Genomic DNA, 13,216 nt, shown 5'->3' with positions numbered 1-13,216 from the left:
CTCCCTTAATATCATCTACTGTATTCGGTCCTCAAAGTGTGGCCTCCTCTACATTGGTGAGACCAAACGCAGACTAGGTGACTGTTTCACAGAACACCTGCGCTCTGTCTGTAACCACGATCTGCATCTCCCCGTTGCCAGTCACTTCAACTCCCCCTCCCACACTATCACAGATACGTCAGGCCTCGGCCTCCTCCACTGCCAGGAGAATTCCAAGCACAAACTGGAGGAACAGCACCTCATTTTCCATCTTGGAACCTTGCAGCCCGATGGCATGAACATTGAATTCTCCCACTAAGTAATCCCCACACCCCTTCCCCTCCCCCACAGCCCTCCCCCAACCATGCCTCTTCGTTTCTTCCTTTTCCTAGCCTCTATTTTTTCAACCCCCCTTTTTCTCTTCTCCTTACCTTTGACCCATCCCCCAGTGGATCTGCTTTCCCCACCTCCCCCACACCTGCCTATCACTATCTCTTACCTGTATCTGCCTTTCATCAACTTGTGCCCACCCCACCTCCCCTCTTTTGTCCACCTATCACTGCTCTGCTTTTCCCACCTATATATTAGGCTTTCCCTTTCCCTATCTTGAGTCCTGAAGAAGGGTCCTGACCCAAAACGTTGACCGCCTGCTTTTCTCAAATGCTGCCTGGCCTGCTGAGTTCCTCCAGCATCATAGTGTTTTTTTTCTCAATATTCCAGCATCTGCAGTCTTTTGTTTCTCTCATATATTAATGAACGTCTATAAAACCACATCATGCTGCTATCTGCACATAACCAGCTCCAGCATTATCTGATGTGCTGATCTTGAAATAGAATGCAAGCATAATAATGTGAAGTTATTGAGGACACGAGTTTGGATATGCACACTCAGTCCAGCTTTCACAGTATTGTAATGTTGAAAGTAGTTCGATCTCTCAGATTTTTAATACAGTATTAATTTTCCCCCAAAGCAGCAAACACTGAAAGTAACTGAGAACAAGCCAGTATTTTAAAAGGGGAACTTTATTTATAACACTGAGGGGCCAGGAGCAAATGCACCAGTTCTGCTCTGGTACACAATAAATTTGCAAAGCTGTTACTCAGTTTAACCATAACTGCAGTGGCACTAGAAACACGCATTCAAAATTTTTACTACCTTCCCTTTTTTTTGGTACAAAATGGTACAAACAACGATACAAAATATTTGTGCTGTTGACCATTACAAAAAAAGTTTCCTCTAACTGTGCAATGATTTGTGTTGAAATGTCGAACACACAACACGAGAAGAAATCATTCTTTGAAACAACCACAGCCATGCGAGCTTCAATATAAAACAACATGCAAAAAAAGAAAAAAGCTCCAATTATACACATAACATTAATTGGGTGATGTTTGCTTCAAGCTGTGCAACATTATGTACACACTACAGTAAGAAACCAAATGGATATCAATGTTAAAAAAATTAATTTACGTTAATTTGACGTCCATTCTACTTCAGGATGTTAAAAGAACACAACCTTAATACTAATGAAGACTAACCAGTCCTTCTGAATGTCCTTTCCTGTCCTTATCTTTACATTGCTTGACAATTAGACTTTCAATGTTAAGCTCTATACAACATTTACAACGTGATTAGCCACCCACCTGCTCAGTTTTAAACATGGTTGTTAATAAACGTGTTTCTGTACAGTTTTTTTTAAATGTATTTTACACTGATAGTTTAAAAGGCAAAAAGGAAAATCGGTCCTTTAACCAGAGTGGAAATAAATTGATTCTTTCATTTTCTTTTTGTAGCCAGTATTGGACCAGGGATCAATAGATGGTTGAATTTTAATCACTCCTGAGATTGAGGGAATCCGATAAAATGTACCAAAAAGGCACTTTAAAAACAGTGCTTCTGTACTAAGAAATTCAAGTTAATAAAGAGCTCCTTTCCTCTTTAGTTGTAAAGCAAATGTTGAGCGATATTCCTGCTGACTGACCAAAAATATGCAGCAAAGACAACAAGCATTCATGCTAACAGCTCATGTTCTAAAATAAAAAAAACCTAACACACCACTAAAATGTTATGGTCAGCAGGGAATATTAATGAAAAAAGCTGCCTCTTTTGTACAGTTCCTTCAACTTCTGGTGCACAGCGTACTGTTAGTCATCTTCACCACCACCGTACATATCTGCTAACTTCTTGAATCGTGGTCCCCAGTCATTAAGATAATCGTAATCATGGTCGCCAGAGCTGGATGAGTTCAGGGAGCTGACTGATCCTGCAGTTGAACCACTTCCTTCGTAATCAAAAACCAATAGGGAATCATAGGGTGGGGCTGTCGGGTCATTGTCCGCTGCTCTGAGACCCTGTAAAGGCAAAGACCAGGAAATCTTTAAAGCATTCTTGATAATAGTGAAGACAACATCTAATTTTAAAAACAATACAAAGTGGTCAGTTTTGAGGTCAACTCTACAAAAGCCTGAGCAATACCTTTTCCTCTATGAACTTATTTAGGATGCATTGGCAAACGACACAGCGAGCACAAGGAATTGGAGATATTTTTCAAGCATGCACTGAGGAACTTGGACTTCTTGTAACAACCTGAAGCAGCTGTGATTTCAGCACCCTGAGCTCTTGCTATGGTCATTTCAAATAGCCCAAGGAATGGGTCTTTTCTGTAATCGTCAGGTTTCAACATTCAAATTTCTTCCCTTAGTGACACACACTATGTTTCCAGCAGCAGGTAAGATGGTCTGGACCGAGCTCCATGTAAACATGAATGAATAATGTGGCTGCCATTCACTATCTTTTGCTGAGGAATACCTAACTAGAAACAGGCTATAGAAGAAGAATTAAAGAAAAAGGATAAGAATACCAGCATACAATTGTTAAATTACTGCACTAGTAATCCAGAGGTTGGACTAACAGAGACCAGAGTTCAAATCCCAACATGGCAGTTATAGAAATTCAGTTTCAATTAATAATCTGCTTATGGGCCATGATTAATAATAGCTGCAAGAACTACCATAATAAACAGTTCACTAGTGCCCTTTGGGAGAGGAATGTGCCATCCAAACCAGGTCTGCTCTGTATGCCATTCCAGGTGCACCTGCATGGTTGACTGAAATGGCCTAGCAATCCACTCATACCACAGCAGCTACATTTTGGACTGCAGCAGATCAGAAAGGTGATTCACCACCATCACCTCAGGGCCATTAGGGATGGGAAATAAATGCTGGCCTTCCAGTGATGCCCTGATTTCAAAAAATGATAGAAGTGCAGCCTTGAAACTCAAGTACAGGACTATCTGCTTGATGCTGTGTTTACATTCTTCAGTTACAGAGTAATCATAAATTATTATCCCAACTCCTATCTGAAATGAACTGGTGCAAATTTATTTCTAATTCTTAATATCTTGCAAATATGTATGTTTATTTTTTTTACAGTTACCAACTTTTCATTTATGTTTACAACTTAGATGATCTTAAATGAAACATTTTTCTAACAAAATAATTAAAGATAACAACTTAGACAAAAGCACAAAACTAATGAATTCAGCATTGTCATTAGTAATTATGGCAGGATGTGCAACGGAATATTAAAAAGTACTAAAATAAAAACAGAAACTGTTGGAACTATTCAACTGGTCAGGCAGCATCTATGGAGAAAGAAAAGTTCTGATCTGTTGAATATTTCCAGCATTTGCTGTATTTTGGATTTTAGTAAAAACCTAATTGCTGTAAAACTCTGATAATCCACAATCCGACTATTTGGAAATCACAATGCTTTGGCACCTGGCTCATTGGGTGATGTTTCCTGCATTCCATTCCAGTTGACTGGGGCCATGGTTCCCACATTCTCCTCAAACTCACTGGGGCTCTAATTCCTGAGCTCCCTTTAAACTTACAGAGCTCACTGGAAAATTCATAATACTGAACAAAATCTAAAAAAAATGAATTAAAAGTATACTGGGGTATTAACAGGAATAATGTCCAATGGTCTGGAAAATCACCACCAAAGTTCCAAGCGTATCAGATTATCAGTTTCAGAGCAAAAGATACCAGTCTGGTACTTCTGATTTATTACCTCATTAATAAAGTCTCCGATATCTCCAGGATGTGGAATTGTTGGGCGCAGTGGATACTGTGGCTCAGCACCAATGGGCCGTTCATCAACTCGCCTGATCCCAGGAGCCTTTGCCAATACAGGATCTAGTGCATCTGGTTGTTGAAGCTGGCTCAAGTCATAATCCTGCAGAACAGAAACCAAGGTTTTAGACCTAGCTCCTCTCAGATCACAAATTAAAATGAAACACTCATTCAAACTACTGCTTCCAGCACCTTTAAATATTTATTGAACCAAAGACTCAGGACTTAGCAATAACAAACCATATTTCAGAAATAGTTCATCTGAAACTATGACAGGAATGTCAGTTATATGGAAACCGTCAGAGGAAATGTACTGTGGAACAATATTTTTGCTGCCAGTTTCATTTGTTATTTAGTTTCAGATGCTTATTCAAAATTCTCAGTTATGGTTGGTTATTCAGACAGAAATATAGAATTCACATAGTTAAACCCTTTTTCAATGGAACATTGAACCTTTCATGCCAGATCGATATTGCAAAATAATGATTTATGTAAATCTTGCTGACCAATTTCAATGAACTCTGAAACCGGGCATGGATAACAATGGTACATGATTGACACAATTTCCATAATTTCCTTGCATCAGTAACCATAGTGTTGACTATCTGGGTGCTTCAGGAGGAAGCAATATTCAGGATGGCTATCATCATTTCAAGACAGGGGTAGTTGGATTTGTTCTTCTTAGCAGAGAGATAGTTAAGGAAAATTTGAGAGTTGATCAAAATCATGAATGGATTTGACAGAATAAATAAGGAAAATGTGCTTCCAATGGCAGAAAGGCCAATTATCAACTTCTGCCAATGATGACTTGAGGCAGATGGGAAAAGAATCAGAGGTATCATCAGAAAGTCATTTTGGACACAGACACCTGACGTTGATTTGACAGGACCTGCCTAGAATACAGGTTCAATTGTAAAGTTCAGTAGAGGATTATATAAATACTTGAAGGAGGAAAAAAAATTACAGAAAAATATACAGGGGAGTGGGATTAATAGGATAGACCAACAAGTGCTGTGTGACTAATTGCCTTCATCTATGACATCATTCAATAAATTCATAGAATTGTGCACAAAATCACAGGATTACACCACTTCCAAATACAGGCTTCCCAAAGTGATATTCCATTGGTGATGTTGAAAAATTTAGACATGCCAATAATAATGATCATGGAATGATTTTAAAGTGTGGACTTCTCTGAGATGGCCTCCTTCGGTGCTATAAAATTCAGATTTAGCTGTGGCTAAACCAGTGATTTGTAAAGGTTCTGGGTAACTTCCTCATTTTCAAACTCTATGCCTTTATGTAGGCATACACCAGCTTCTTAACAGTTTTCACAATCTTTCTCAAATACTGCCACCTTCAAGTACTTGCACACATATATTCCAAGAGCTCTCCAGTAGCTGCATTCCCTTCAGAATCACACCCCTAGGTTAGACTGCTTCTTTCTTCTTAACAAAATGTATAAACGTTGTACATTTTTCCTTTAAATTTCATCTGGTCATGTGTTCATCCACTCCTAGCTGTCTTTAAGCCCTCCTCGCTGTTCACTTCAGTTTCAAGTTTTGTGCCATCTGCAAATTTTGAGAAGCTCCCTGTACATTCAAGTATCAGGAAAAGGAGTAGTCCCAATATTGAAATCCGTGGAACATTTCTATCTGATATCCACCAGTATAATTAATAACCATTCACCACAATCTCTCTGGTTTTCTTGCAACAAAGACAAATGTTTATCCATACAGTTATTATGCTCAACAGTCCATGGACTCCAACCTTGCTGATGAGTCATAATTAACATTAACAAAATGTCTTTTGATAGCCCACATACACCACATCAACTGCATTGCCCAATTCAACACTCTCCCCAACAATTTCATTTATAGCCATAGAAATGCCTGCCTGTTCCCCTAATTAAAGAATCTCTATAATTATAGCATCCTCCTCCCCACCAGTACAGCTGACCTAGCTGAGGTGTTACAGATTTGGCTTTGGCTGTACCTTAACCCTCAGCAATCAGAGCTGAGTTCAAAAGCTGAATGTAATCTGAATGTTAGTTTGAGAGGGAGATCGAGCCAGGGGACTTCCGCATTAACTGCTGGGTCTTTCTTTTCTCCTTGACAGTCACTCATTCCTTCTCTGCTTGCAGATGTTTGGGTATGTTATCCACACAGCTCCCAGACATGCAGATGTATATAAAGCAGTGTCTCCCTCCCTCTCTGCAATGAAGTTCCACACTGACCAAACTCTCAGGTTGGTATTACGTTCAACTTCACTCTGCCAGGGCACTCTCATTAGTGAATAACAAATACTAAAACTATTCAGCAACCAGTCCAAAAGCAGCAAGGGTATGCTTTAATCAAAAATAATAATGTATCTCAATAAACCTGTCCTTCAAGAGGGGAAGGATAGACAATCCACTAAGGCAATAATGTAGTGAACAGCAGCAGACAGGTAGCTTGCTTGAATCCTTATCCAATTTGTTTTTTTTTGAGTTCAGAATGTTTTGCCGATTTTTCTCTCCCATTTTCTGCATTCACCCAGGGCCTATATCACCTTTAAAGAACCGAAATAGCTCAGGAAGTAGTCAAGCCAGTTTTTTAATAGCAGTAGTTACCTCCCAAACTGCACCAGGGGCTGCTCTAGGAATTCTCAGCACCAAGTCCTCTGACATATATTTGTGTGAATTATGCATTCTAGCATCCTCTCTAGAAAAGCCTTCAAGGAACTTCAGAGATGAGCAAAGTGGAACTGAAGGATTAGCATGCCTTTCCCCTCTGGGTTGCACACATTTAATAGCTTTATTTGGGAAGAGGATAGGAAAATTGGCCCTAGAAATATGGTATGATGGAATTGTTATAGGTGAATTTATCTCGCCTGAAGCTTCTCTGCTGAGGTTTGTTAAGGAGAGTTATAAGATCTGGCAGCACTTGAGGATTGGAGGCATACTAGGCCTGGGAATGAGACGAGTATGGCTTTTGTATTGCAAGTGCAAGTGCCTGATGAGACTCAAAAAATTATAATTTTATGCTCAGATAATCATCCACTGCTAGAATATTAAACTAATAATCAAAACCTGATGCTAACAAATCCCAGTGTGTACATTATGTGGAATTTACTTAGTGCTCAAATTCATCTTGACCACTTTTAGCACAATGGTCAGCACAGAATAAAACTCATAGAAATGCAAATATCTTCAAGTCCCAGCAATACTGCCATGAATAAAGTGGAACTAATCCTATTTCGTCATTATTATTGGAAATATATTAAAACCAGCATCAAATGTCATCAAAATGCATAATATAAAGGAGTAATTTGGTTTGAAACTGAGACACAATAGACTGCAGATGCTTTTCTTTTGTTTTTTTTTGTTTCAAACTGATATTAGTCACTACTGTGATGGTGGGATAGGTGGGATAGGGCATGAGCAAGGTCAGGAACACAGTGTAGGACATGGTGTAGCAACCACAGAGGTACTGTATGTCTTGAAAGAAATGTGGAAATTGCAAAATCCAGGTAACTCGCTCTTTCTTTCTGTCTGTACCAGAATTGGCCATTTTGGCCTATCATCTATCTGCTATTTTGTTTTTTTTTCCCTCTATTAGTATAGCCTGGCCTTTTGAGCATGTCTCAGAGCCATGATATTAGAGGCACATAACAGACAATGAATAACTGGACTCCAACTACATTTCCTCAGTATCAGACACAAGCATTCCTTTATTCTACCAACCCCTTCCCGACTTTCTCTGCAACTGAAAACTAACGTTTTCTTTCCTTCCCAGTTCTGACAAAGGGGTTGAGACTTGAAACATTAATTCTGTTTATCTTTCCACAGATGTCATCTGACCTGCTGAACATTACTAACATTTTCTGATTTCATTTCAGGTTGTCCAGCATCTGCATTTAAAAAAAAAATTCAGTATAAATTTATTTGGAATGCATTACTTGAAATATTAGCGGAAGAGGATTAAGTAATAACTTTCATTAGTGAAAATGATTTAAGATTTTTAAAAAAACTTTAATTACACTGGGGAAATGGTTGTTTCACAGGACAAACTGAATCACCCTTTCAAACATGGGCCAGAAAATCCAAGTGGCTACTTTGTGCACTGCATCACTCTATGTAATTTTATGAATTAATGCAAATAATGTGGAGCTTTATGCCTCAGTAGGTCACATCAGGAATTCAGCCAAGAATGCCAGCATGCCTGATTTGCAGTTCACGTAATTTACTAACAAATAATTTGGACAAATGATTTAAGATTTTTAAAAAAACTTTAATTACACTGGGGAAATGGTTGTTTCACAGGACAAACTGAATCACCCTTTCAAACATGGGCCAGAAAATCCAAGTGGCTACTTTGTGCACTGCATCACTCTATGTAATTTTATGAATTAATGCAAATAATGTGGAGCTTTATGCCTCGGTAGGTCACATCAGGAATTCAGCCAAGAATGCCAGCATGCCTGATTTGCAGTTCACGTAATTTACTAACAAATAATTTGGACAAAACACTGTACAGGTTACATTGATATCCAAACCAAATCCCTACTAAGTAGGTTAGCCTTATAAAGCTCTGCACTAGGAAGAAAAATCATAAAATTCTCTTCACAATGTAAACTTGAAGTTCAAAGAATTGGACCGTGATCCTTGTGTAGTGTATGCTGTGCACAAATAAAGTAGCCACTTGTAGGACCACAGCAAGCAGCTTTTCCATCATTCCCACTGAGCTGTGATTATCAGTAAGAACCACCAGCTGAGAGAGATAGGAAGCCAGTGGTGGTTAATGCTTTTAATCTAGTGTGAATAAGTTGTGTGGTGTATTTCTCCACATTCATGTTAATTATTTGATGTGACTTACTTGTGTGGTAGTAGCATCCAGAGGATAGACCACCTTTACAGAAGATACCCTCACGTAACAGGCCTGATACCAGTTAGGATCACTAGCTAAACCCATAACTTTACACTCCTCAATTGGTATTTTCAGGTAGCTTCATGATTATAGCTGCCTCTACTGCACTGAAACCAATGGTCTTTTTGGGTAATTTTCTGGTACAGTTCAGGTGGAGGAGGTTGCCTTCATAAATTACACTTCATACAAAATCTCCAACTCAAAAACAGGATCAGAACCATTCAATTTCTTATTTGTTTTAACTGGGACTGAGAATGCCAATAAGTTCAGCCTATAAGAATAACCATAGAACACCAGCAGCTTCTGCATAAAGGGGTGCACTTAATTATGATCTGACAACAAGGGGAGAACATGTGGTGCAAGCGTCATGTACACGTATGTTTTGTCACTTATATATCACACATAAATACAGATCATTAAAAAAATAAACATCGTGGATTTATTTATTTTGATAACTTAAACCCTTCAGAATTAAGTTGTTAAAGCTAAATTTTCCAAGACAGCACAGGATCCTGCCTGAACCAAACAATATTCAACTTGCAATATATTTCTTATATACAATAGAGAATATACAATATAGTACAATTGCATTGTATGCCTTAAAAGTGACCTGTGGAAGCATGGCCCAGGAGAGTACTGTAAGCTTGGCTCAAGTAAGTGCTTACTTTCCTAAAGGCCCTTCATCAACCTATCCCTGGTGTGACTGTCACCCAGCAAACCTCATCTCACAACCCTTGCCTGACCTGTCCTCTCACCAACTGATCTCCTAATACTACTGGGAAATACTTATCACCAACCTGCTGACACCAATTGACCCAAATAGCAATCTCTTGTGACAGTTAATCAAACCTCTAATACCTGATTCTATCCTCTGTCTTCTACTTACATGACTTAAGTTCCCCTCCATGTATTAATCCAACTAAAACCCTGCAGCAGACTATTAACCCTACTTATCCACATCTCCTACCTTCCAAGGACAAACACTGCTGTAATATATAGTATGTAGCTTAAATAATATTGAGTGTATACACCTAAGAAATGTAACCATATGTCTACATATACATTGGTACAATGTTTAGTGTTGAAGATGCAAGAAATGGTTGCCTCTTAAGCACAAACAAAAATAAATTCTCTCTCATTCCCCCTATTATTGTCACTCTCAGTCCATTTATTTAATCAAACAATTTCTTCATTGAATCTACTTGCTGACCTCCAGTATCTTAGAGAGTAAACTAATACTCGGTGTCGAAAGTGCTGCTTAATGAAACCAAGATGCTGGGGACTGGGGACGCATTGAAAAACTAGATATGGAACAAGAGGAGGGGGCTGGGAGGGAGGAATGGAGACCGACCATCATAGAGTCATACAGTTGTACAGCATAGAAACAGGACCTTCAGCCTGCCAGGTCTTTGCCAACCGTCATTCCCATCTACTCTGACCTCACTTGCCCACATTAATTTCATATCCCTCTACACCTTGTTCATTCATGTACCTGTTTCGACACCTCTTAAATGTTGTTACCTTCTCTGACATCTCATTTCAGCTACCAACTGCTTTTTGAGTGCAAAATTTACCCCTCAGATCCCCTTTAAACCTCCTCCCTCTCACCTTAAACCTATGCCTCTAGTTTTAGACACACTACCATGGGAAACAGACAGTGGCTCTCTACCCTATATTGGTAAATTGGTTTATTATTGTCACATGTGCAAAGGTACAGTGGAAAAACTCATCTTGCATGCTGTTCATACAGGTCAATTCATTACAACAGAGCATTGAGGTAAAGCAATAACAGGATGCAGAATAAAGTGTTAGAGTTACAGAGAAAGTGCAGTGAAGGCAGACAATAAGGTGCAAGGCCATAACGAGGTAAATTGTGAGGTCAAGAGTCCATCTTATTGTACTAGGGAACCATTCAATGGTCTTCTAACAGTGGGATAGGAGCTGTCCTTGAGCCTGGTGGTACGTGCTTTCAGGCTTTTCTAACTTCTGCCCAATGGGAGGGAGTAGAAGAGAGAATGTCTGTGCTGGGTGGGATCTTTGATTATGCTGGCTGCTTTACTGAGGCAGCGAGAAGTGTATTCAGAGTCCACGGAGGGGTGGCTGGTTTCCGTGATGTGCTGAGCTGTGTCCCCAACTCTGCAGTTTCTTGCGGTCACAGGCAGAGCAGGTGCTGTACCAAGCCGTGATACATCCAGGTAGGATGCTTTCTGTGGTGCATCAATAAAAATTGATGACGGTCAAAGGGGACATGCTAAATTTCTTTAACCTCCTGAAGAAGTAGAGGCACTGATGAGCATTTTTGGCCGTGGCATCTATGTGGTTAGACCAAGACAGGCTATTGGTGATGTTCACTCTGAGGAATTTGAAGCTCTCAACCCTCTCGACCTGAGCACCATTGATGTAGACAGCAGCACGTGCACTGCCCCTCTTCCTGAAGTCAATGACCAGCTCTTTTGTTTTGCTGACATTGAGGAAAACATTGTTGTCATGACACCCTATCTATGCTTCTCATAATTTGATCTATCACATCATCTCTCAGCCTCTTTCACTTCAGGACAAACAGACCCAGCCTATCCAATCTCTCCTTATAACTGAAGCCCTCCAATCCAGGCAACATCCTTGTGAATCGCTTCTGCACTCTCTCTAGCTTAATGGCATCCCTCTTATAGTGTGGCAATCAGAACTGTATACAGTTCTCCAACTGCAGCCTAACCAATGGTTTCCACAACTGTAACAAGATGTACCAACTCCTCTACTCAACGCCTCGGCTGATAAAGTCAAACACGCCACACGGCTTACTCACAACCCTATCAACCTGTGTTGCTGCTTTCAGAGAACCATCTACTCATACCCTTAAGTCTGTGTGTTCAATAATACTCTCTAGAGCCCTGACATTTACTGTGTACGTCCTGCCCTGGTTTAACTTCCCAAAATACATCACTTTGCACTTGTCTGGGTTAAATTTCTATCATCCCCTTGCCCACTTTCCCAGTTATATGTATATCCTGTTGTAACCTTAGACACTTCTTCGTTGTCCACTATACCAACAATTTTGGTGTCATCTTGAACTTACTAATCATGCCACCTACATTCTCATGTAAATCATTAACATATATGACAAAGGACCCAGCACTGATTCCTGCTACACACCACTGGTCACAGGCCTCCCGTATGAAAAACAACCCTTCATTCCACCCTCTGCCTCCTACCACCAAGCCAATTTTGTATCCAATTTGCAAGCTCACTCCAGATTCTCTGTGACCTAACCTTCCAGACCAGCATTCCAGGTAGGACCTTGTCAAAGACCTTGCTAAAGTCCATGTAGACAACATCAATCCTCTTGGTTATCTCTTCAAAAAACTCAAGCAAATTTATGAGAGATGATTTCCCACATGCAAATCAAGCTGACCATCCCTAATCAGTCCTTGCCTTCCCAAATGCAAATAAATCCTGTCCCTCAGAATCCCTTTCAATAACTTTCCCACCAGCCTATTGTTGCCTGGCTTATCTCTGCTGTCCTTAAATAAAGACATGATATTAGCTATGCTCAGGCAAACACTTGTTGGATTCGACTGTTTTAAGTAGTTTTTTTAAACATGTATAGTGTTTAATAAACCTCAAGCGGCTGCACAAGGAATGGCTGCTGTTAGTTTATTGGTTTGTCCATCAGGTGAATATGTGTTTTCTCACTGGTTGATTTGGCCACAGGAATCTAATAGGTTTTCTATTTGGACTATTGTTAGCTAAGGAGTACCTCTTATCTCAGGTATAAAAGGTGTCTTTTTTTTTTCCGTTAATCACTCTCTTGCTCTCTTCCTCCCCCGGCCCTAGCTCACCTTTAGTTCCTTTTGCCTCGGCTCATCTCCTAGTAGTAAAGCTAGTACCATGTGCTCTGTAACTGTTTCATTTTGAACTTTTCCAATAAAACTTTGTGAAGCACCAAGTTGTTTTCAACTCATTCCTGGACTCCTGAAGGAACCTGCGGATTCGAAAAAAACCGGATCCGACAGACTCTAACCTCAGCAGACCTGCATCCCCACCTTGAGTTTGGGTCCTCATGTACTGAGAAATCTCACAGCAAATTTTCTGCATCTAAGAGATCTTAATGGATCTCTGAAGAGGAGGAGTTATTCTGTAGATTTTGTAGTTGTGTTTTCCCAGATATGAGCAAACCCAAAATCTTTCAGTGTGAAGGA

The 13,216-nt window shown here is 39.8% G+C and overlaps 1 protein-coding gene across 1 annotated transcript in view; it reads right to left on the bottom strand.

The window, feature by feature from the left end:
* Nucleotides 1-990: 990 nt before the first annotated feature.
* Nucleotides 991-13,216, bottom strand: part of LOC127578909 (cadherin-4-like) — a 476,299-nt gene continuing 464,073 nt past the window's right edge. The window contains exons 15-16 of the mRNA XM_052031464.1: nucleotides 4,052-4,216; nucleotides 991-2,331 (exon numbers count right to left, since the gene is read on the bottom strand). Coding sequence (XP_051887424.1) covers nucleotides 2,125-2,331; nucleotides 4,052-4,216 — 372 coding nt within the window. The 3' untranslated portion in view covers nucleotides 991-2,124. The remainder of the gene's footprint in view (nucleotides 2,332-4,051; nucleotides 4,217-13,216) is intronic.

This window comes from Pristis pectinata, chromosome 16 (assembly GCF_009764475.1).
Source record: "Pristis pectinata isolate sPriPec2 chromosome 16, sPriPec2.1.pri, whole genome shotgun sequence".
NCBI classification, from domain to species: domain Eukaryota; kingdom Metazoa; phylum Chordata; class Chondrichthyes; order Rhinopristiformes; family Pristidae; genus Pristis; species Pristis pectinata.
This window is presented reverse-complemented; position numbering and strand designations above follow the sequence as displayed.